The sequence below is a fragment of the Chelonoidis abingdonii genome, chromosome 1, assembly GCF_003597395.2.
Source record: "Chelonoidis abingdonii isolate Lonesome George chromosome 1, CheloAbing_2.0, whole genome shotgun sequence".
NCBI classification, from domain to species: Eukaryota; Metazoa; Chordata; order Testudines; family Testudinidae; genus Chelonoidis; species Chelonoidis abingdonii.
Window position 1 is genome coordinate 124,965,548 of NC_133769.1, and position 26,157 is coordinate 124,991,704.

Consider the following 26,157-nt stretch of genomic DNA (forward strand, 5'->3'; position numbering starts at 1 on the left):
CAAAAATATTGTCTGCGTTGCTTTGACAGAGGAAGATTGAGTGATGACCATTTACCAGAATACCCGCGCACTGTTTGGCCTATCAGCATTGATTCAAACCAGAATTCTAATGAGTAAGCGGGAGACTAGGTGGAACTATGGATAGTATGGGATACGCTACCCCACATGCAAATCCTGGAATGACCGAACAGCTTGTACAGTGGACTGCAGCACGCAATTAACAAAAATATTGTCTGCGTTGCTTTGACAGAGGAAGATTGAGTGATGACCATTTACCAGAATACCCGCGCACTGTTTGGCCTATCAGCATTGATTCAAACCAGAATTCTAATGAGTAAGCGGGAGACTAGGTGGAACTATGGATAGTATGGGATACGCTACCCCACATGCAAATCCTGGAATGACCGAACAGCTTGTACAGTGGACTGCAGCACGCAATTAATGAGAGCTCAGCCAAGAATGCAAATGCTTTTCAGAGACTGTGGGGACTGTGGGAAAGCTGGAGTCCTCAGTCCCCCCTCCCTCCCTCCAGGAGCGTCCATTTGATTCTTTGGCTTTCCGTTACACTTGTCACGCAGCACTGTGTTGAGTCCCTGCTGTGGCCTCTGTCTGGAGATTTTTTCCAATGCTTGACATTTCGTCTTCTGGAACGGAGCTCTGATAGAACAGATTTGTCTCCCCATACAGCGATCAGACCTAGTATCTCCAGTACGGTCTATGCTGATCAGCGCTCCATGCTGGGCAAACAGGAAATGAAATTCAAAAGTTCATGGGGCTTTTCCTGTCTACCTGTCAGTGCATCTGACTCCAGATTGCTGTCCAGAACGGTCACAATGGTGCACTGTGGGATATCTCCCAGAGGCCAATACTATCGAATTGCGGCCACATTAACCCTAATCCAAAATGGCAATACCAATTTGAGTGCTACTCCCCTTGTTGGGGAGGAGTACAGATATCAATATTAAGTGCCCTTTATATCGAAATAAAGGACTTCGTTGTGTGGATGGGTGCAGGGTTACTTTGGTTTAATGCTGCTAAATTTGGTATAAATGCATAGTGTAGACCAGGCCTCTGAGTGAAATCCTGACCTCACTGAAGTAAACGGAAGTTTTGCCATTGACTTGAATGGGGCCAAGATTTCATACTCTGCAGTAGTCTATACCAGTTTCCCCAACAGATTTTGATAGACGAATCCAATTGTACTTGACTAGTTGTCACTCCCATGAAACTCTGCTGATTCCCCACCTCCAAGAGCCCTTCATGGGACAAAGATGGAAAGAGTCACCACAGTACATGGAAGTGGTTGCATTCCCACTTTTCACACCATTGCAGCCGAGAGCTGCAGGTACAAGTTTCCTTAGGCTTGTGGCAGCAGAGGTGACCCCAGTGACTTTCTGGATTGGCTTTCTGTGCTTGCTTCTGCAGCCACTCCATGAGTGATGCTCCCATTGAGGTCAAAGGAAGGTCTGTAGATCGAGTGGCTGAAGGGTCAGGTCCTCAGCTTAGATCAATCCATCTGTGATCACTTTGCCACCTCTTTTTCAATAGCTTTTCGGTAGGGATGATTTTTCCCCTTTGCCATCAGAGTGACCAATGTTCTGAGCATTTGGGTCCAAGTTTGTTTAACTGAATTGTGCCCCAGATGTTTCAGATGAATATTTTAGAAAATAAAAACAATACATCAGTAGATACACATTGTTAAAACACTAGTTAACAATGCCCCTTTAATAAAACATATGCTGTATTTTAATAGGCATATTATATTGTAGAATACTGTTTGATTGCAGAGAGGAAACATTTGTAAAGGGAAGTGAAAAGAAAACATTTCAGTAGACTAAAGATACAAGGCCACACTCAGGTGCATCTTGGTGAAAATATAGCCCATGGTTTGAAGACATTTCCACTTAAAGTTGCTGAGAAACTGCATTTCACTTTGTTTCTGAGGTTTGTTTTGTTTTTTTGTCAGAACAAAACAGGTCTCTAGTTATGAAGAGACCCTCTTTTCTAAGTGTAATTCGGGATGCATATGTTCAAAAAATGAATGGGATCCTATATGTGGGGAAAATGGAATCACCTACGTGTCGGCGTGTCTTGCTGGTTGCAAAACATCCAATGGAAGCGGAAAAACCTCTGTAAGAAACTTTTCTATCATCATTTATGATGCTTTGGTCTGTCTTAGCCTAGCTAGCTCTGTTATGGCAAATAAATTGCAATTCTTTTTAAAGTAGGGATCTATGAGTTTCCTTAAGTTCCTTGGTTTTTGGCAATGTGCTAAAGAAGATAGGAACTTTCTAAGGTGTGCTTTTTGTTTTTTCATGGAAAATTTTCTGTTTTTCATAAAATGAAAACATGAACATTGAAAATGTAATTGTATTTGGAAAAAGATTGTTTTTTAGTTGTCAAAATCATTATCAGTTTGGGGGTTTTAAACAAAAACCTGAAATATTTTGTCAATAATTGGACATTTCTTTGGAAATGTCTGTTTCAAGAAAAAAATACTTTTTTAAAACAAAAAAACATAATTTTTCAATAGAAAATTTTTGATCAACTCTAATTTTGGATTGCACACAGAGATTTTGACTGTCCAAGAGTCTGGAAAAATACAGTAAACAATATTGTAACATTTTAGGTGGTCATTTTTCCCTTACACCTCTGCTATACATAGTAATCTCAATAAACATACACTTTTACCTGCTATATTCCAGGTATTTTATAATTGCAGCTGTGTGGGAATTACAGCATCTCCATCAAGAAGCTCCTCAGCGGTGATGGGAGTGTGCCAAAAAGGAAATGAATGTCCAAAAATGTTTCTGTATTTTCTGGTAATATCAGTCATCACTTCATATACTTTGTCAATAGGTGGTACACCTGGATATATACTACTTCTAAGGTAAATAGAGATAATTCCTTTTATTGGCAAATGTTTTCAAAGGGATTTGATATTAAAATCCATTTTCTGTCTTCATTCATAATACTGAGTGTCCTTTTCAACTAGTATTCAAGGCAGTGGAAACAGGATTTCAGAAAGTTGTTTAACCATTAAAAAGCTTCCTGACGAATTGATGTACAGCAATATAAATGCTACCTGTTAAGCTACATTGTGCTTCTGATTAGATGATACAAATAGCTTCAGATCTAGGTTTCCCATCAGCGTACATATGCTCGGTTTCACTCTGGGCCTGATTCTCATTTACACCAAGGCCACTTCTTATAGCTCTGGTAGTGGAAACTTACATTAACTTTAAAAGCCCTTTAAACGGCAAGAATGGTGGAAAAGGATCTTAGTGTATCAGAGAACCAAGCCTTGTGTATATGCATAGTCAGTCAAATGTTCATAGGTACTGAGTACCCAAAAAAGCCATTGATTTAAGTGTGTGTGTCTGTATTAAATAATTACAAAAGAACCTAGAGACAGACTAAAACCAAACCAGAAGCTGAACATTCACTCCGATCCTCTCCTTAGGATTCATGGCAAATTAGTCATTCCAGATTACCAGTTAAAACTCTTTTATGCAACATAACAAAAGTAGAATTGATCTGAGATTTTTTTTTCTATTGTGTCAATAACTGCCTTTCACAGAGACAGTCACATGTACTAGTGGACCAGTGGCACCATGACTTATCCAGTACTGAATAGAGGCTTGCAAGCTAATTTTCAGAAAATATATAGTGGGTGTAATATGATCTGTGTATAATCTTGATTTGTTCAGCTTCAGTCTGCTCTCTCTGACTTCCAAAAGACTACGTTTTAGGCATCAGTCTCACTGCCTCTTGAAAAGCTTTTCCTCCTCAGTTCCTTTGGCCAGACTCCCTTCAGCTTCCCTTGCCTAGCTTCCAAAATGCAAAAAAATAACATCTAGGTAACTGAGAGCGTGGAGGGCGTCAGACTGTATTTCAAATTGTCCTGACTTTTGAAGGAACTCATCTGACACATACCCTTTCTTACTGCAAGAGTTTAAGTATCATCCTGGACAGACAGGGCTAAAGCTGGAAATACCCTGAATATTGGGCTTTATGCAAAAATGCCACCCTGAGATACTGAAGTAACATAATTTCAAGTGTGATTCCAGCATAATCGCAAATATACCAATATTTTTCCAGTGGAATGTTGGAGCTTGCAAAAAAACTACTTCAACCCCTATTGGTTTCTTTCACTGCAGGAAATAACTTTGACAAAGTGCAATCTTATCATAACATATTTGAGTTCTCCTTACTCATGCAAATCGTCCCTCTTCAGTTCATGCAATCACTCACTTGAATAATGATTGCCCATACAAGTGAGGCTTGATGGCTCATGATTTTGTCTGAAATCTTGAAATTAGGGCTGTCAATTAATCAGTTAACTCAAGTGATTAACTAAAAAAAAAGTTAATCACAATTAAAAAATTAATCACGATTAATCACACTGTTAAACAATAGAATACCAATTGAAATTTATTAAATTTTTGAATGTTTTTCTACATTTTCAAATATATTGATTTCTATTACAACACAGAATACAAAGTGTACAGTGCTCATTTTATATTATTATTTTATTACAAATATTTGCACTGTAAAAATGATAAAAGAAATAGTATTTTTCAATTCACTTCATACAAGTACTGCAGTGCAATCTCTTTATTATGAAAGTGTAACTTACAAATGTACTTTTTTTTGTTACATAACTGCTCTCAAAAACGAAACAATGTAAAATTTTAGAGCCTACAAGTCCACTCAGTCCTGCTTCTTGTTCAGCTAATTGCTAAGACAAACAAGTTTGTTTACATTTACAGGAGAGGCTGCTGCCTGCTTCTTATTTACAATGTCACCTCGATTTCAGTAAGGCATTTGACATGGTTCCACATGGGGAATTATTAGTTAAATTGGAAAAGATGGGGATCAGTATGAAAATTGAAAGGTGAATAAGGAACTGGTTAAAGGGGAGACTACAACAGGTCGTACTGAAAGGTGTACTGTCAGGCTGGAAGGAGGTTACTAGTGGAATTCCTCGGGGATCAGTTTTGGGGCCAATCTTATTTAACCTTTTTATTACTGACCTTGGCACAAAAAGCGGGAATGTGCTAATAAAGTTTGCAGATGACACAAAGCTGGGAGGTATTGTTAACACAGAGAAGGACTGGGATATCATACAGGAAGATCTGGATGACCTTGTAAACTGGAGTAATAGTAATAGGATGAAAGTTAATAGTGAAAAGTGCAAGGTTATGCATTTAGGGATTAATAACAAGAATTTTGGTTATAAATTGGGGACGCGTCAGTTGGAAGTAACAGAGTAGAAGAAGGACCTCGGAGTATTGGTTGATCACAGGATGGCTATGAGCTGCCAATGTGATATGGCTGTTAAAAAAGCTAATGCAGTTTTAGGATGCATCGGGCAAGGTATTTCCAGTAAAGATAAGGAGGTGTAGATACTGTTATACAAGGCACTGATGAGACCTCATCTGGAATACTGTGTGCAGTTCTGGTGTCACATGTTTAAGAAGGATGAATTCAACCTGGATTAGGTACAGAGAAGGGCTACTAGGATGATCCTAGGAATGGAAAACCTGTCTTATGAAAGGGGACTGAAAGAGCTTGGTTTGTTTAGCCTAACTAAAAGAAGCTTGAGGGGGGATATGATTGCTCTTTACAAATATATCAGAGGGATAAATATCAGGTAGAGAGAGGAATTATTTAAGCTTAGTACCAATGTGGACACAAGAACAAATTGATATAAACTGGACAATAGGAAGTTTAGACTTGAAATTAGACAAATGTTTTGAACCATTAGAGGAGTGAAGTTCTGGAACAGCCTTCCAAAGGGAGTAGTGGGGACAAAAGACATATCTGGCTTAAGAACTAAGCTTGATAAATTTATGGAGCGGATGGTATGATGGGATAGCCTAATTTTGACAGTTAATTTGGTAATTGATCTTTGGTTATTAGCAGGTAAATATACCCAGTGGTCTGTGATGTGATGTTAGATAGGGTAAGATCTGAGTTACTACAGATAATTCTTTCCTGGGTGCTGGCTGGTGAGTCTTGCCCACATGCTCAGGATTTAGCTGATCACCATATTTGGGGTTGGGAAGGAATGTCCTCAGGGCAGATAGCAGAGGCCGGAGGTTTTTCGCCTTTCTCCTGCAGCATGGGGCACGGGTCACTCTGGAGGATTCTCTGCAGCTTGAGGTCTTCAAACAACAATTTGAGGACTTCAATAACTCAGACATAGGTAGGGGTTTGTTATAGAAGTGGATGGGTGGAGATTGTGTGGCCTGCATTGTGGTAGGAGGTCGGACTAGATGAACATAATGGTCCTTCTGACCTTAAAGTCTATGAGTCTATAAGTAAGAACAGTGTTTGCATTGCACTTTGTAGCTGGCATTGCAAGACATTTATGTGCCAGATATGCTAAACATTTGTATGCCCCTTATGCTTCAGCCACCATTCCAGAGACATGCTTCCGTGCTGATGATACTCGTTAAAAAATAATGTTTAATTAAATTGTGACTGAACTCTTGGGGAGAACTGTATGTCTTCGGCTCTGTATTAACCCCTATTCTGCCATAATATATCATTTTTAGCAGTCTTGGAATGATGACCCAGCACATGTTTGTTTTAAGAACAACTTTCACAGCAGAGTTGACAAAAACAAAGATATAAAATAGTACAGGCACTTGACCAAGATTAAGAATCTAGAAATGCTTCAAAAATTTGAGGGGGACAAGGTGTGGAGCATGCTTTCAGAAGTCTTAAAAGAGCAAGACTCAGATGCAGAAACTACAGAACCCAAACCACCAAAAAAGAAAATCAACCTTCTGCTGGTGACATCTGACTCAGTTGATGAACATGCATCGGTCTGCTTTGGATTGTTATCGAGCAGAACCCGTCATCAGCATGGACGCATGTCCTATGGAATGCTAGTTGAAGCATGAAGGGACATATGAATTTTTAGTGCATCTGGCACATAAATATCTTGTGACGGCAGCTACAACAGTGCCATACAAACACCCGTTCTCACTTTTAGATGACATTGTAAACAAGAAGTGGGCAGCATTATCTTCTACAAGTTGTAACCAAGTTTATTTGTCTGAGCAATTGGCTGAACTAGGACTGAATGGACTTGTAGGGTCTAAAGTTTTACATTGTTTTATTTTTCAGAGCAATTATTTTTATACATAATTCTACATTTGTAAGTTAAACTTTCATTATAAAGAGATTGCACTACAGTACTTGTATGAGGTGAATTGAAAAATGCCATTTATTTTGTTTTTACAGTGCAAATACTTGTAATAAAAATAAATATAAAGTGAGCACTGTACACTTTGTATTCTGTATTGTAACTGAAATCAATGTATTTGAAAATGTACAAAACATCCAAAAATATTTAAATAAATGGTATTCCATTATTGTTTAACAACGTGATTAATTTTTTTTAATCACATGACAGCCCTACTTGAAATGTATTGATGATTTCTGGTTCAATGTCACTAAGACCCTGTCTATTCTTGTTTTGTTTGTTTGCACTGGTTTTGTTTCAAACCAGGGTAAGCTGCACCAGTACAAGCCCCTTCTTCCAGCAGGACAGCACATCTAAGCGGGGAGTTGCATTTGTGTAGCAACATTATCTGCAAAAAATTCTCAGTACAGAAAGAGCAGTGGTCATTGTTGGAATGAGTGTAGGAAATATAAAAGCTCAGCGTAATAAATTATTAATCACCATTTAAATTTTCAACTCAAAGGCATCTATATTTCTACCTGAAGAAGTATTTAGGGAGGATAGAACTCCTCCTGTCAAAGTCAGTTGAAGTTGCCTGGACTCCATATACCTAGAGATTTGCTAATATGATTTTTCCAATTTCAATTATCTATATGGAACAGTTTTGAAATGCTTTCAGCAATAATCACAAATTTTAAAAAACACTTTTCATGACATAAATCAGAAGATAAAACTTTATACGCAAAACTTTGCATATAATTTGTAAACAGAAAAAGGGACTACATTTATTTTTAAAAAAATCAGTTAATTTAGTTAATTTACTGTGGGCCAGATTCTGATGCCCTCACTCTCTGAGTAATCCCATTGAAACCAATGGGACTAATTGCAAACTACTCAACATGAGTAAGGGCATCAGAATCTGGCCCCTAGAAAATTAATAAAATTAATTCTTTTTACAAAATAAATCAGTTCATTTGTCTGTTCGTGAATCATCTCCAAACATATTTGAATTTTTATGAACTTGCTCTCTATTGTGAAATCACTGAATGATTGGCTTTCCAAGGAAATTTTTATGAACAAAAAATGAGCTTATGTTCACAGAATGCAAATATGTGCACTTTAAAACAAAATTACTGCCCAAGTGAATTTGCAGTTTTCATTCAAGCAACAGTTTGTCAATGATTTTTTTTTTTTGGCATTTTCAGCCAACTCTAACATTGAAAGTTGGTTCTGATACTTGGTGCAAACTGGCAGAAATATGAAACGTGAGATCCAAATGTGGCATATGAATGCAGAAGCTAAATCCCTGCAAGACTTTAAGATTTAGTGACATTTGCTTCAAGGGTTTACAGGATTAAAATCAGTGAAATGTGCTTATGCCCAGTGACTGATTCATTTATTATAGTGTTCCTTTAAAGGTATTAGGCTAATTAGAACTGCCAAAGGACTTTAGAAACTGTTGAAGTTATGTGACACTAATGAAATGCAGACAGGAGTAATTTAAGTACAGGCATGCTATTAATAGAGAGCTATAAAGTGAAGAAGGGTCACCCTAAGTTGTCTCTGAATGGACTGGCTTTCAGTGCATGGGGAAATACAGCTTCTATTGAGGAGCTAGTTCAGAGGTCAGCAACCTTTCAGAAGTGCTGGGCCGAGTCTTCATTTATTCACTCTAATTTAAGGTTTTGTGTGCCAGTAATACATTTCAATATTTTTAGAAGGTCTCTTTCTATAAGTCTATAATATATAACTAAACTATTGTTGTATGTAAAGTAAATAAGGTTTTTAAAATGTTTAAGAAGCTTCATTTAAAATTAAATTAAAATGCAGAGCCCCCCTGACCAGTGGTCAGGACCCAGGCAGTGTGAGTGCCACTGAAAATAAGCTTGTGTGCTGCCTTTGGCATGAGTACCATAGGTTGCCTACCCCTGTACTAGTTAAACAAATGCTCTGATGAAATTTTCAGTCAAATTGGAGCAACTCCTTAATATAAGGAATAATTTAAATAAAGGAGAAATTTAAATATAAAGAAGCAGATTTCAGATACCAAATCTCTCTCTCTCTCTTGGTTTCCAGCGTCTGAATGGATTAATTTTATTTGTCGACGGGGCCTGATTCACTAATTTCTTTCAACCTTTGTGTCATCATTTACACTAGTATAAAGTGAGTGTAAAAATATGAGACTACTCTACTTTTGCACTAGTGTAAATGACTGCACAAGGGCAGAGCATTAGAGAATCAGGCCTATATATGTGGTTGCTAAGAAGTTCTTTTGACTTTGGATACTTAGTTATGTTTTTGAATCAGGCTTTTTGTGTCCTTTTGAGTGTCAGTTAAATAGCTGGAGGGGCCTGATTATCATTTATACTAAGGCTTTTTGAGACTGCTGTGGCTGTGTAAGGGGCCCTGAAAGTGGTCAGTCGGAGCAATGTAAATGAAGGGCTGTAGTAAATAAGAATCTTCTGAAGAGGCTTTAAAATTCTTTTAAAATACCATTGGAAGGGATGACTTCCTGGAATGCCCTTTCAAGACACTAAATTACTGTTTCTTGCAGTATGTCATTGCTGCCATCCTTAGATAATATTCTGGAAATGGTTTTGAGGAATATAATGAGTCTTCATCGGTGACTTTCCCCATAGGTGTGGGGAAAGGGATTAATCCTACAAGTAGTTAAACAGTTCCTGAGAAGGGCTGAGCACCACAACTCTTGATTTCAGTGGAATTTGTGTGTACTCCTTAGCTCTCAGGAGGCACCCAGTACCTTGTAGGATTAAACTCCAAAACATTATATTTATTCACAGTACAGATTTAGCTTCAGCCTTCTTTTTGATCTACTTACATATGCTTAACAGGATGGCCAAGACATTAATAAATTGTTTTATTAACTACTGTTAACAACAGGAAATGCATGTATCAGGTAGAGCAAAGCACTTTGACACATGCCTAATTTTAAGCACATCAATAATCCTTTTGATTTCAGCGGGACTATTCGTATGCTTAAAGTTAAGCCTGTGCTTAAGGTCTTTGCTGGCCAGGGTCAGAATGTTTGTTTGTTTGCTATGTATGTAAGGGCATGGCCCTGCAGCCCTTGTGACTGCAAAACTCATTTACTTACATTAGAGCTATGTTCATACTACTAGCCATCATTACATTTAGTTCGAAGGCTTTTGAAATGCTTGGCTGTGTGTGTGCAGAACTAATTTCCCACATGCTGTGTGAGTAAGTTGTTCCAGTTTGAAGATGCACTGCTGTCTTCTTAAAATTTTATATGGAAGTTAGATGTAAAGAATTCCTAGGCCTGACTTTCGTGTCATCACATTAAATTCATGCCTGTTGTTGTGCTACTGTAATCAATGGCATTATTATGCTAGTTTTACTTTGAGGTAGAGTGGAAAATCAAGGCCCTCCATTTGTAATTAATGTTTTATTTCACTTTAACAATCATTTCTCTCTCTTTTTTTTTTTAGATGCATTAAACCACAACTAAAATCTTTTGCGCTTGGTATTTATACCTTGGCAATAAGAGTTCTTGGTAAGTTTGGTTCTATACTTCATCTTATTTGGATACATTGTAGTACTGTTCTTATTAACTGTTTATGTCAGCAGTGACCTAGAATGTTGTCTAGAATTAATTTTAGCTGCCATGTACATATTAAATGGTAAAAATATGACAAATATTAGGAATATTAGAACTGTGAGCGAATTTGTGTTTTGTGAAACCTGTAAAAAAAATTCCATTTATTATAAAAATGTTAACAAATATTGAAAGAATACACAAAGGCAACAAGGAAACAGCAGTATTATTTCTAGAGCTGTTGTTTTTCATACAACATTAAACCATATTTGAGTTTCCTCTCCCTAACCTAGTTATTCAGAGATACTATAGCGATTGTCATGGTATAATGACTAGAACAGAATAGAATAGGGCCTCCGTTTCTGCTCAGTCTTTACTCAGACATATTTTCATTGACTTCAGTGAGAATTTGCCTAAATACAGGCCACTGATGTCAAGGGCAGATTTAAAGTCTTTCTACTGGCTTCAACAGGCATTAAGGCTTGATCATATATCCTTTGCTCACATTAAACACCCACTCAAGTCAATGGGAGAGTTAAGTGTGCAAGGAATGCAGGATCTGACTCCTTATTTAGGCAACTGATATGACTGGCTCACAGCAGCCTAGTATATATAATCAAGTTGTTGTTATTATGAGGAGAGATTAATAAGACTGGAACTTTTCAGCTTGGAAAAGAGACGATTAAGAGGGGAGGATATGCTAGAGGTCTACAAAATCATGGCTGGTGTGGAGAAAATAAATAAGGAAGTGTTATTTACTCCTTCTCATTAACTCAAGAACTAGGGGTCACCAAATGAAATTAATAGGCAGCAGGTTTAAAACAAACAAAAGGAAGTAATTCTTCACAGAACGCACAGTCAACCTGTGGAACTCTTTGCCAGAGGATGTTGTGAAGGCCAAGACTATCACAGGGTTCAGAAAAGAACTAGATACATTCATGGAGGATAGGTCCATCAATGGCTATTAGCCAGGATGGGCAGGGATCGTGTTTCTAGCCTGTATTTGCCAGAAGCTGGGAATGGGCGACAGGAGATGGATCTCTTGATGATTATCTGCTCTGTTCATTCCCTCTGAAGCACCTGGCACTGGCCACTGTTGGAGACAGGATACTGAGCGAGATGGACCTTTGGTCTGACCTAGTATGGCCATTCTTATGTTCTTATTATTGAGTATCATATTGTTAATAAATATATAAAATTAATAACATTTTATGCAAAAAATCACATTAATGCTCTTTGTTTAATACTTACAGCAGGAGTCCCAGCCCCTGTGTATTTTGGAGTGTCAATAGACACCACATGCCTGAAATGGGGAAGCAAAAGGTGTGGGGGAAGAGGAGCGTGTAGGCTATATGATTCTAATGCATTTAGGTAAGAGATCTGGTGAATTCATTCTTTCACCTCACAGATTTTAATTATGTTTACACACTGAGGGCTAGAGCTGGTAAAAAATTACCAGTCAAAACTTTTTTGGATGGACAGTTGGGTTTTAAATTCAACAAAAATGATCATGGAAGGTATCTGCTTTTCTTGAAAGCAAAACGCCAAAACCAGAAAAACGAGGGGGTGGGGAAATGATGGAAAACGAAAAATTTTTGGTTTGGGCTATTTGGGGCTGAAACTTTTCAGTTTGATGCACTTTGTGACAGATATTTATTCAGTTCCCCCTCCTTTTTATAGAATGTTTAAATTTTCTGCAGAAACATCTCTCCCCCCCACCCCCAGTTTTTTTTAACTACTAGTTCTAGCGCAGACCAGACTGTGGTAGCTAATTGCTGCTGCACATGGAGACAATACAGAGCTGGATCAGAACAAGGCATTATGGTCAGGGAGCCACAAAAGCCTGTAACAAGGTGTGCTAACTCTTTAAGGACCAGCCTAGGTTCAGGATAATTACTGATTTCTTCCCAGGACAGAGACATTCTCAGAGATGTTCTATGGAACAACATCTAGAGACTAGAACAGTGAGACATGCTGGGAAATGGGGTTGGTAAAAAAGAGACTTGGAGGAAGCAGGGCTGCTGGTAGATCTCACCACTGAGGACACAAGAAGTTAGGTAAGGAGTAAGTCCTGTTCTGAATAGTCCTATGGAAAGAAATAGAAAGATTAGGAACCTGGCAGGACTCCATTTTCATCTGGGGACTCCAGGTGTTTCTGTAACACAGTAACAAATAATTATAATAGTTCATAATTATTAATAAATGCCTGCATCACAGAAATGCCAGTCTTGGTGGTATCTCTGATGAAACTGCCCAGGCTTGAATTGACTGCTGAAGAGATGTAAACATTCCTCTCCCGCTGAAGGACTTTGGTAGGTTCACTGTGTGGGAAGCTCGTACTGCCACTGTCTATGCTGTACCTGATATATGGCTAAAACTCAGGGTGTTAAACAAACAAACACCATATTCATTCAGTTTTACCAATTTTATTGGAATTATAAATGACTCCCTTTTGCAGAGTTCTTTCAGATGTATCTGAGGCATTAATTGTGTATTATCTTAATGGAAGACTGATTGGGGTTCTTCTTTTATAGATACATATATTTGGGATTAACCGTGGTCTTGGGCACCATGTCCATTTTCTTGAGTATTGCGGTCCTTTTCGTCTTAAAGAAAAGGTATGTTCCGCAAGATGAAAACATCACAGCCAATGGAGGGAGAGGAATGGTCTCAGTACAAAACAGGAAAGATAATTTTGTCAATAGCGACTATTTAATTCAGACAACCTACTGGCCAGAAAAGGAAACTCGACTTTAGGAAAATGGATTTTTTCAGGGGAATTTTGACCAGCAGGGGCAGTTCTGTACAGAAATCCAACATAAGTGAACATGTTTTAGTGGGTGGATGTAACTGAGCATCCATTTTGAAAATGTTCCCCTTTATCCAACTTTGACTGTAAATACCAAAAATCATCTTAGAACATGTATAGGTCTGAAAATACAGTTCAACATTTGTCTTAAAAATATGGGGTGAAATTCACTCTTCTCCACGCAAAGCCCGGTAACAGACTCTCTGCAGAGAATTAATTGGGCGTTCTGGAGATGCTGTTCACTTCTTAACCTGAAGGCAGGCAGTATGGCTGCCACAGAGTTCCTCCTCAGCAACTCTTCTGGTTTTCAGCTGGAATAGGAGTTGCTGCCCCTTTGTGTGAGGGGCAAGGGGTGGCCTGGAACCTATGGCCCAATCTTAGTGATCTCTTCCATATTAACCTATAAGGAATGGGCCTAGAAATACGCTTCATGGTACACAAGGGACATAGAGACCCCCTTCCACGGATGCTTGTCAATAAATGCCCCATACAACCAACCCAACTGAAACAGTTAAGTGGCGTCTTGGGCTTTCTGTGAGGCTCTCTACACCAGGTAAATTCCATCCATGATGTTTTGACCATTCAGTGTTGTGGTTAGGAATTGCTTCTCAAATTTACTCACACAACCTCTGTTCAATCATGGCATCAATAACAAAAAAGTTGTCACTAGCAAAACCACTACATTGTGGTTTCCTCTGACTCTGCCAAAGGAAATTTGAATTAAAGATACAGCTATTCTATGTTTTAAATGGTTTCTAACTGTTTGCTAACACTCAATAACTGTATAATTCCATACCTTTTTTATACAATGTAGTAAGCAAGATGATATAACATATACCTGTTTAAAAAACAATGACAAGACCCTTTGGGAATAATAAAATAAATCCTAAGAGCAGCAGTCTTTGTTTATTTCCTTTTATTTATGTTTTAATTTATTTAATTAATCAAGGCAGAAATGTGGCAAAGCATCTAGATTGAATTTTTTTCTTGGTTTTGGTTATATTTGTTCTTTGATATGTTTATGAATAAGGAGAACTGGTTGAATGTTAATATCCATGTTAACCATGGAACAAGGTACTCTGATTAGTTTACTGAAAACTCCAGTCAATATCCTTCAAAGGAATAAATGCCTTTAGAGTGCAAAGTGACAGATATTCTTTAGCTCTGGGTCATATTATTTGCAACATAACTCACATCACATGACTGTAAATCACATGGGAACTGAGTCTCAAGGGCGAATCTGTTAGCTTAGAGCGGTACCATGGCTGGTCAGATTTTACTTCTGAGGGCATTCTGCGCCAAAAAAAATAAAATTCTGTGCACAGTATTTTAAAATTCTGAAAGTTTTATTTGTCAGTAAATAAATGCAGAGGCTTCAGCGTGGCAGTGGGGAGCATCCTGCAGCCTCCCCACCCCCGGGACATGGACTCAGTGGTGAGGCTGCACGTGACCCTGACTTAGCACAAGGCCTGGGCCTGCACCAGGTATGGGGCAGGCAGGCTCAGCCAGGCAGGATCCAAGAGTGAAGGGGTTCAGTGCGGAAGGATCCAGGTTGGGGGGCGAGAGGATTCTGTGTGGGACAATCTGGGTGCAGGCAGCTCAGTGGGGGATCTAGGTGTGGGGGGATCTGGATGCACAGAGGCTCATTGTGGGGGTTTCCAGGTGTGGGGGCAATGGAACTCTGCAGGGGGCCTTCCAGATGAAGGTTGTTGGGGCTCAGCAGGGGAATCTGGTTGTGGGGGTCTCAGTGGGGGTGTCTGGGTGCTGGGGGAGTGGGGCTTGGTGGGGTGGGGATCTGGATGCAGCTAGTTGGTGGTCAGTGGCATGAGGATCTGGATGTGGGGGCTCAGGAAGGTGCAGGGGCTCATCAGGATGGGGCTTTGAATGCAGGGAGCTCAGTTGGAGGCGGTCTGGGTGCAGGGAGGCTCTAGATGCAGGGGTTGAAGTTCAATGGGGTGGGGTTTTGGGTATGAAGGGCTAGGCGGGTTCTGAGTGCAGAGGCTTGGTGTCAGTGTCTGGGTATAGGAGGTCCAGATGCATGGGGGTTGGGTGGATGGGGGAGCAGCTCCCTGTACAGTGACCCCCTTCCCCCCTCCCACAGCTGAGGAGCAATGGGGGCATGAAGCAGAGATTCCTGCAGCTGGGGAAGGTTTCTGGAGGTGGGTCTGACACAGCCCCAGCCAGTCTTTGCAGGGGAAGAGGAAGTCCCGTCCTCTCCTGCTCCAGCCCAGTCAGGATTAGCAGCTGATGCTGGCTCAGAGTAGGAGCCACTGGCTGGGGTGTCCCCAGCCCTGCGGTGATTTACCTCTCCGCTGTCTGCTCTGGGTGCCTGAAATAATGAACCTGCACAGCTAGGGACTGATGCGTGATTGCTTTTGCAGATTCCCTTTGCTTACCTGTTGGAAAGTCATTTTTCGATGTGGAAGCAAAGAAATCTGTGGGGGACATGAATTCTGCTCACACGCAGAGGTGCAGAATTCTCCCAGGAGTAAGATTTACAGTTTGAAGTTATCTATCCATTCTAGTTATCAAAGAACTTGAAGGTTTCTATTATTTATTATCATTTAATATTTGCATTACCCAGGCCTCAGTAAGGAAGAGGGTCTCGTGCTAACAAACGTATGAAAACACAGTTCTGCCACAAAACATCTAAGAAGCCATGTGACACACAAAGGTTGAGGGAAAGGGATGAAATCAAAACATGAACCAGGCCAAATCTTGCAAACTCCTGTGCTTTTGCAGATTAAGATCCTTGGACTTTGTGGGTCCCAAACTCATGCAAGTTGAAGCTTGGCTCATTGCCAGTTGAATGCAGGTCAGGTCTTGACTCAATCCCAGACTCAGAAATGTCAGGCATTGACATATTGCTATCTTCAGGCCAAATATCTGTACACACATTCCCAGATTTAGGCCAGAAATTTAAGGATAATTCAAATACATTGACACAGTCTCGAACTTCAGTGGTAGTTGGGACTGGGCAGGACAAGAATTTTCAAGAAAAATAAAGTGCATCATATCCTTCTGATTCCAAAAGAGAAAGTCAAACCATCTATACCAATACCCATAGTTTGTGGATGGTTTTCTATGTGGCTTGTATCCTGTTCACCTGAAATTTGAAATGAGGGGTGCTATAAAAGGCCTTTGGGTTTGTTTGTGACAACACTTATTTTCAGTAAGGTTAAAAAAAAAATCACACCTTTCAGTGATGGCAGAAGAATATTTTCAGTTACCAAGTAGATATGATTGTTTCCATTGGAGAAACTATTGCGAAGTATCACACGGTCAATAGCAGATTCCTACTATCAGAGGTCATCTAGTTAGGTAGATAGCTAAGGATGACTTGGGATGTGCGGTCTCTATTGGTTGTACCAAAAGACCAAAGGGTAATCAGGAATTCTGCCTCAATCAGTCTTTTTTTTAAAAGAACGTGTTCTGGAGTGTTCTTAACAGAATGCCACTGGCTAAAATAAATCTACAGATGACAATTTACGGCAAAGATTACCCCAATTTAGAAAACTGTTTTTTAGAAATACAGATTTTGTAGTGGTTTACTCTCTGCACCACTAGCACCATGTAAGTATCAATGTGAGCCATACATATTTCTCACACGTGCCTTTTGAACTGTGCTCTCTTAATAGGGTTTTTTTTTATCCATATGCCAGGGTTACAGTATATTCATGAGGCTAATTTGTGACTGTGTTCTGTAACTCAGAAATAAAAGAGGGCCTGGTCATGGTTTTATGTAAAATTAGCTATTTTGTAGACGCCATGTTAAATCTAACACTCATCCTTGGGTGCAGGCAGACACCAGGTTTCCACAGGTATGATTTGGAGAACAAAAGAAATCCTAGCAATTGTATCAATCTGTTACCAGCTAGGGATGGTAAAATTGCCACTATTGATGCAGAAAAGGCAAAAGTATTCAATAAATATGTCCGTTTTGTATTTGGGAAGAAGCTGGATCACATACTCTAGGCTTACAATGGTAATGAAATACTTTCTATTTCAGGAGTGGGCAAACTATTGCCCAGGGACCACATCCGTCCCTTCAGACATTTTAATTTGGCACTTGAGCTCCTGCTGGGAAGCAGGGTCCAGGGCTTGCCCTGCTCCGGCGCTCCAGCCAGGAGCGGGGTCAGGGGTTTGCCCCACTCTGTGTGTGCTGTGGCTCCGCATGATTCCTGGAAGCAGCAGCATGTCCCCCATCCGGCTCCTGCACATAGGGGCATCCAGGGGGTCCACACACTCCCCCCACCCCAATCACCACCTCCACAGCTCTCATTGGCAGGGCCTCCACGTACGAGCCGGAGAGGGGACATGTCACTGCTTCCAGGAGCTGCTCGAGGTAACTGCCAACCAGAGCCTGACCCCCTCCCATGCTCCATCCCCCCAGCCCTGATCCCCCTCCTGCCGTCCAAACCGATTGGTCCCAGGCTAGAGTACCCTCCTGCACCCCCAACCCCTCATCTCTAGCCCCACCCCAGTGCTCGCACCCTCAGCCAGAGCCACATCACTTTCTGCACCCCAACCCCGTGCCCAGCCCAGAGCCCCCTCCTGCACCTTGAACTCCTCATTTCTGGCTCCACCCCATAGCCCTCATCCCCTCCCACACTCCAACCCCCAATTTCTTGAGCATTCATGGCCCACCATACAATTTCCATACCCAGATGAGGTCTTTGGGCCAAAAAGTTTGCCCAACTCTGTTCTATTTAAAGGCTGCTAAACAGCAACTATTAAATCTAAATATTTTCAGAGGTGCAGGACTACATAACTTGCACCCAAGAATTTTAAAAGCATTGGCTGGGTAGCTCTCTGAGTCATTGATGTTGATATTTAACAAATCTTGGAATTCCGAAGGACTTGGGTGAGAGAGGAGAGAGAACTTATGTTGTGTTTATATTTTTAAAAGGGGAAATGTGATGACCTGGGTAACTATAGGCCAGTGATTTTGATGTTGATGCCCCAGGCTAAATCATGAAAAATTGATACAGCATAATTAATACCAGCCACCATGATTTTATAAAAAATATGTCTTGTCTGATAAATCTTGATATTGGTTTTTGATGATATTACACATATGGTTGACAAAAGTAACTTTTAACATATTATACTTCTGTAACACGTGTGATTTAGTACTGCATGACATATGATCTTAAAAAACACTACCCAAGATCAGTCCAGCACATATTACAGAGACTAAAATCTGACTGAGTGAAGAATTTCAAAAAGTAATTGTAAACAGGGAATGATCATCTCCTGGCACATATCTAGTGAGGTCCTGCTGGAAGGTGGTCTTTGGCCAGTGCTATTCAAATAATTGTTAAAGATCATTGCTAATAATGTTTGTAGATGCCCTAAGAATTGGTGGAGCACTAAATAATTATAAGGACAGTTGAGTTCTTTGGAGTGATCTGGATTGTTCAGTAATCTGAGCTCACTTGAGCAACATGCATATTAACACAGTGTGACAAAGTTTCTCCTCTACCTTGCTGGGTCCTACACTTATTGGCAGATTTGCTCACCTCAGTGATCTTCCCCTCTGGTGGAACCCACAGTCTGGGTCAACTTCTCCTGTGTCTGATCAGGATGTTGGCGAGACGTTGGGGAAACCCGCGGCCTGCCCCTACTCCAGGTCCAGCCCCAGGCTCGGTGGAGGCAGCTGTCTATAGTGCCTCCTGTAACAGCTGCATGACAGCTACAACTCCCTGGGCTACTTCCCCATGGCCCCTCCAAACACCTTCTTTATCCTCACCACAAGACCTTCCTCCTGGTGTCTGATAATGCTTGTACTCCTTAGACCTCCAGCAGCACACCCTCTCACTCCCAGCTCCTCACATGCACACCACAAACTGAAGTGAGCTTCTTTTAAAACCCAGGTGCCCTAATAACCTGCCTTGATTGGCTGCAGGTGTTCTAATCAGCCTGTCGCCTTAATTGGTTCTAGCAGGTTCCTGATTACTTAGAGCAGCCGCCTGCCTGGTTACTCAGGGAACAGAAAACTACTCATATCCAGTGGCCGAGTATATTTGCCTCTCTACCAAGATTCCTGCTACCCACGGTTTGGGCTGTCACAACAGTTAAAAGCAAGGCTAGGAACCAAGAACTGTAGGTACACTCTTATAGGGATGTAGTGACTTGGTATTGTGCGAGAAACAAGTGACTCAGAAAAAGGACTCAGGTGTCATGGTGAATAATCAACTGACGCATCGCTCTCGACAGTAGTGATGTGGGTACTTGATAACAAATGCAATCCTTTGGCATGCAGAAACAGGGGACATTGACTAGAAATAAAAAGGTGGGTTTACCACTGTATATGGACAATAGTGAGTACCAGTTACTGAAATATTGTGTCAAGTTGTTGAGGCTGCATACTTTAAAAGGAGTTTACAAAATTGGAATGGTTTAGAAACAGAGCTACAAGAATTATTTTAGGTCTGGAAAAAATTTGCCAGACAATGAGCACACTAAAGAAGCTCAATCAATTTAGTTTATCAAAGAGAAGGTTAAGAATGCAACTTATATCATGCCCCTCGTAAATACCTTTGTGGGGAGAAAAATTCTGATGCCTAGCAGGGCTATATTAATTCCATCAGACAAAGGCATAGGCAAGATACACCAGTGGCTGGAAGATGAAGGCTGAAGCAAATTCAAACTGCGGAATCAGATCACAATTTTTTTTAAAAAATTAATTAATTATTTTACATGTGAGTAATTAACCATTGGAAATAAGTACTTAGGGATGTTACGTAGATCAGGGGTAGACAACCTCTGGTAACACAGGTGCGCAAGGCAGCATTGAGCTGATTTTGCAGCGGCACTCACATCGCCCGAGGTCCTAGCACTGGTCGAGCGGGCTTCTGGGCATTTTAATTTAATTTGAAATGAAGCTTCTTAAACTTTTAAAAACCTTATTTACTTTACATACACAATAGTTTAGTTATATATTATAGACCTTATAGAAAAGAGACCTTCTAAAAATGATAAAATGTATAACTGGCACACAAAACCTTAAATTGGAGTGAATAAATGAAGACTCAGCACACCAATTCTGAAAGGTTGCCAACCCCTGTGGTAGATTTTCCATCAACTGATGTCTTTAAATCAAGACAGGATGTCTCTCTAAAAGATAACCTGTAGCTTAAGCTGAAGTTATGGGCTTGATAAAGGAGTCACTTAGTGAAATATCATGGCCTGTTTTATGCAAGAGGTCAGACTATGTGATTATAATGGTCCCTCCAGGCTTTTAAATCTCTGGATGATATCCTGGACCTACTGAAGTTAGTGGGAGTTTTGCCGTTCACTTCAATGGGGCCAGGAATTCACCCTCTGATTCTACTGTCCGGTGCTGTTATGCTAAGATGACATGGCATGAATTTAGGTCCTGATCCTACAAAATGCTCAGCGCTGTTAACCTGCAATAACTATATATAAATATAATTTCTCTGTACTGAGGTGCTGAGAGATATTGGGTACAAAGAATGAGAATCTGACTCTGTGTTGCTATGTAGGTGGGAAGCAGCTTCCATTACTGGCAACTCATTGTATTTTAAATAGGAGGCTGGAGATATCTATTTTATTAAGAAAAATGTCTTGATGCCCCAGCGTCCTCCTCCCCATACAGATGCATGATAAAATCAATGAGCTAAATTCGTCCCTCAAATCACTCTGCTGACTGTCTAACAAGGCAGTCACTGGAACAATTTGTGTGGGAAAGGCACCAAAATAACAGCAACACTAAAATGTTTTCACAATATGATTATATTCATTTCAGAGCTTTCTGAGAAGTCTCTTAACTGTTTAATATTTTCTTACTTTTATGTTATCCAGTTTCTGAGTTTTTCTGACAGCCAGATTCCAGCTTTAAGAGCATCAACCAGTCAGTACAGATGGAGATTTGACTTCCCTGCATGAGTTAACTTTTACGGCTCAATGGATCCTTTGTTTAAGGATTAGTAGTCGGCAAATAAAAATGGCTTCAAACCAGAGCTGCTTAGTTCAGTGTTCTCTTGTTGCCTGACTACAGATGACTATTGCTACGCTACCAGTTACCAACAGCTATTGGTAGCTACTTCCACTGTCAGGAGTCTGTTGCCGCCTTCTGGTTGGAGGATTCTGCAAACAGCTACTGCTATAAAGGTGACTGCTAGTGTGGTTTTTCTAGTGTGCTCATGTTGCAGGTATAATCAGATGTTGCTAACATCTCAGTTTTAAGATTATGGTGATTTTGTTGTCACATGCCAATTATTTCCCTTAATGTATGTAAACTGTGATTTTTGCAGGAGGCTTGGGGTGAGGGGAAAGGCTGAGACATATTTTTTGTTAAGGGTGGGAATCATCTAATATTTAGTTATACCATAGTGCTTTCCATTCCTCCATTTTATTAATAATGGATCATCCTCAAAACTTCTGGCTCAGGTAGGCATTTCAAAGCAAGGATGCTTGGACAGATGTTTTGGACGTAGACAACAGAATAAAATATAAGTAACTTAGTTTTACATTAAGAAACTTCATGAGATTTCCCCTAGCCATGTATAAAATAGGAGAAAAGCAGGGTCGTTGTTGGTCCTTTCATTTCAGAACAAATGGTAGATTTTTAATGTACAGAGGACCAGGCACATATTTTTAGACAAATTGCGTTGGAAGCATTTATTAATATGAGGTAACCAAGGAAATACTCTTTCTCCCCCTCAAAAAACAAACAAACAAAAATCCACCACAAACCAAAAAAAAATGAATTTGTTTCCCCTAAAGGCTCAATAATTTCCCATCTAGAGAATGTATTACACTCTGCCCATAGCTTCATAAGTGTTGTGTTTCCTATGCTATGTGGAGTTTAAAGAAAAAAATCACTGGTGGTTGATAATGAAGTGGAAGACCAAGTCCAATGGTAAAAGATTGACATTAGAGACCTGCAGGTGGAAGACTTCACCTTCTTATGGGGCAACATAAAAGAAAAGGAAATACTGAGCTGTGAATATGTCACAATGCCTTTAGGAAAAGCACTGGAGTCAATGGCATGTCTGAAGAAGGGGGGGGGCAGGAGGGTCCTGTGGATGCGCTGTGAGGAGTTTGTATTATGTAGCACTAGTGCTTTTTTGTTCACGCCAACAGAAACTCTCTCACCCTGCAATAAATAATGAGGTACCAGATGTAATGAGGTCTCAAATCTTCTAGACTGTTGGAGCAGGCCAACTACTTTAAGGGAAACATGCAGAAGCAGGAAGGTTAATCCCTCATGCCCAATTGTGAACACCAGCATCAACACATGAAGAAGGACCACCCCTTGGAAGAGAGGAAGAAACCATATCTCCACCAGACCAAGAATCAGGGCCTTTTGCATGTGTTTAGGGCCCATTTGTCTAAATTGTGAGCCCATGCTTAAATCCATTGAATTCAATGGACATGCTTAGGTGCTTATCTAAATCAGTGCCTTAGCTGCATGGAGATAACATGAAATTTACCTCAGGGATGAAATGGTAACACACTATCACATCTTTTCTCTGTCACTGTAACGAGAGCTCCTCTGAACTAATGGCTGATGTGGAGATATTGATTACTTACTTCTGACTAAGCTACCTGTGGTTCTGCACAGAAAGCTAAAGATATAAAAATAGACTAAAATACTGAGCAGAGTCACAATCTTTCTCTGGGACAGCAATGGGAATCTGTAAAGAGTTCCGTGATGGAGAAAAGTAGCTGAGATTGAGTTTCTGAGAGTACCATTCATGAAGTCCTCCTGGGCCTTAATTTTACCACCTTTTGTGGGCTTCTAAATATATTAAACAAAACCTTCCAAGCTTCACTTTTCTCCTTTCATTAATGCTTTTGAATTGACCTGCTGTGGAGCTCCTTTACAGGTCTCTCTCTCCCTTTTCCTGGATGGTATAACTTGCACTACAGGCACTAAAGTTGTATTTAAAAGCAATGCCTGTAACTCTGGTTGGGAAGATAACATTCAAAATGAGAAGTGTATGTAAACTGGTACAGTCAGTCACTTTGAGAGCCTGAAATGAGAGTTGTGACCTGCCATCTCAAAGGGATGTTAAAGGCAAAGCCTAACTATAATAATCTAAATATCGATGTAGTTTATAATGTCAGCAGGTCAAAGAAGAACCATACTCACTTTATTAAGGTCTACATAAGCTGTAGTGTGTGGGATTTCATCTGGGTGTTATGAATAGGTGGAGATTAGATGTAGATACAAACTGCATGCATTAAAACCAACAATCTCGCCTCTGTTTTGGCTAAAATTCTTTCTGGCAAGCAAGCCCGATCTACTACAGGAGCACCTGTCAAATCAAAGGCAGTGCTGTTCTTCATATCCTTGAAATGGACCAGATTATTGGAAGGGGTAAGCTGGTAAAGATCTGCTCCAAAGAGACTATACACATGCTTAAGATAACCCAAATATACCACCTTTCTGGGTTTGTCAGCACTGTTAACAGCACTGAAATACAAACCTAAACATTCTCCTCAGCATGACAATTCCTTGTTTTCTTGTCCCTGCACCTAGCGACATCCATTTTACTGTTTTATATTTCTTGACTGGAGTTGATAGGACCCAGAAGACCAGATAGCAGCACGAGTCAGCAAAATATATTTTATCAGAGCTAGAAAACTACAGAAAGCAGTTAAATACAATAGACCAGGGGTAGGCAACCTATGGCACACATACCGAAGGCAGCACACACGCTGATTTTCAGTGGCACTCACACCGCCCGGGTCTTGGCCACCGGTCCGGGGGGCTCTGCATTTTAATTTAATTTGAAATGAAGCTTCTTAAACATTTTAAAAACCATATTTACTTTACATACAATGGTAGTTTAGTTATATATTATAGACTTATAGAAAGAGACCTTCTAAAAAAGTTAAAATGTATTACTGGCACGCGAAACCTTAAATTAGAGTGAATAAATGAAAATTCGGCACAGCACTTCTGAAAGTTTGCCGACTCCTGCAATAGACAGAACCAACACTGTATGCTATCAGACTGCCTCAGGGATGAAGTAACATTCAGAATCCTAGTCTTTGAAAAGAAATTAAAACTTTTTCTTTCTTTCCTTCCTCCCGCCCCCCTTTTTTTTTAGTTGACAACTATATTGAGATTGGCTCATCCACTATGTAAAGGCAAGAGATGTACTTTTCTGTCTCAGGAAAATGGGAGCTTCATAAAACAGTTTACAAATGCAGAATTCCATCCTAAGCATGTTCTACCTATGTTATTTAAATTTTGTAGTATGCATGTATTTTGGGACTGAGAAAAGAAGATGGAACTGGTCAGAGATAGTGGATTAAAGCAATGTTCCTAAACTGTAGTTTCTATTTGCCTAGTAAAATGAGCATGCCGGAAAGTTAATGAGTCTGCTGATAAAGATCAGAACACCCTTGTTTAAAGAGAGGATCCACTGTTTTTCAACAATTTAAGTGATGGGGTAGCTGCTGCTGTGCTGGATACATAATCTAGGTAGGCACTTTTTAAATTTTATTTTTACTTCCCTTTGAATTTCATATTAGACATTTAGGATCAATCTATGTTTAAAAGAGCCTTTGATTAAGTACAATGCTAGCCATTAAAATATTAACATTTACTGGTTGAAGATAATTAGCATTACCATGGCATTAGTGGTATTTCTGATGCTAAATTGTACCTGTGAACGCCAATTACTTTCACACAGTAAATGTCAATAATTTAATGATGACCACTGTAAGTACATAAACATGATATGTAGATATAGCTATAGTTTACATACACATAAATAAATTTTGGGAGAGAGTATACTGTTGTCATTAAAAAGTCCATTATACAGATACAGATATATAGATGATATAGAAATCACTATGTGTTCCATGAGTAATGCAAGCAGGACTTAACTCTGCATAGTATTCAAAACTAATTAAAATATTATTAATTCTTCATATTTTGGAAGCTGAGTATTAAAAATGTATTTTTCATTTGTTTTAATGTATTCAGAAATCAATGAGAATATTAGTTTAGCTCCTCCGCTGGTATAAATAGATGCGCTTCCTTTAACTTCTGGACAGGACCTGGCCAAACCCTTAATACGTGTTTGTAGTTTCTTTGTAGAATTGTGTTTCTTTTGACATTTTGGAATTTCTCCTTCCTGTTAATTTGTAACTACTGTATTATCTTTGCAAACTAATTAAATGTTATCCAGGATAAATATATTTATTGTGATTTGATGTAAGCAAGAATGGGAAGCCAAACTGAATTCCTGAATGTTTTTATATTTTAAATTCAACCCCATGCAGAGAGGCAACACAAAGTGCACTGCTTGTTTCATCTAAGTCCTCAAAATGGGGCATATGTTCTGCAGAAGCTTTGGGCCAGCCATCTGCTCATTGGTGAATTTCATCTTATGGCTATAATCAGCAAGGTGCTGAGTGTTTAATGTGATGTGGGGAAAGCTCTCAACTCCAACTGAAGTAAATGGTCCATATAGTTCAGTCCCAGGAGCTTACATTGTACCCTGAGACCTGAGCCTCAAGAGATGCACTTATTGAACACAAGAATGAGCTCTTCATATTTTCTTACTGTCACAAATGATATGTGCTATC

The 26,157-nt window shown here is 39.8% G+C and overlaps 1 protein-coding gene across 1 annotated transcript in view; it reads left to right on the forward strand.

Annotated features, from left to right (window-relative positions):
• SLCO1C1 (solute carrier organic anion transporter family member 1C1) overlaps window positions 1–14,456 on the forward strand; it is a 66,544-nt gene extending 52,088 nt beyond the window's left edge. Inside the window, exons 11-15 of the mRNA XM_032796059.2 lie at window positions 1,967–2,132; window positions 2,706–2,890; window positions 10,666–10,730; window positions 12,026–12,143; window positions 13,307–14,456. Coding sequence (XP_032651950.1) covers window positions 1,967–2,132; window positions 2,706–2,890; window positions 10,666–10,730; window positions 12,026–12,143; window positions 13,307–13,529 — 757 coding nt within the window. The 3' untranslated portion in view covers window positions 13,530–14,456. The remainder of the gene's footprint in view (window positions 1–1,966; window positions 2,133–2,705; window positions 2,891–10,665; window positions 10,731–12,025; window positions 12,144–13,306) is intronic.
• The last annotated feature ends 11,701 nt before the right edge of the window (window positions 14,457–26,157 follow it).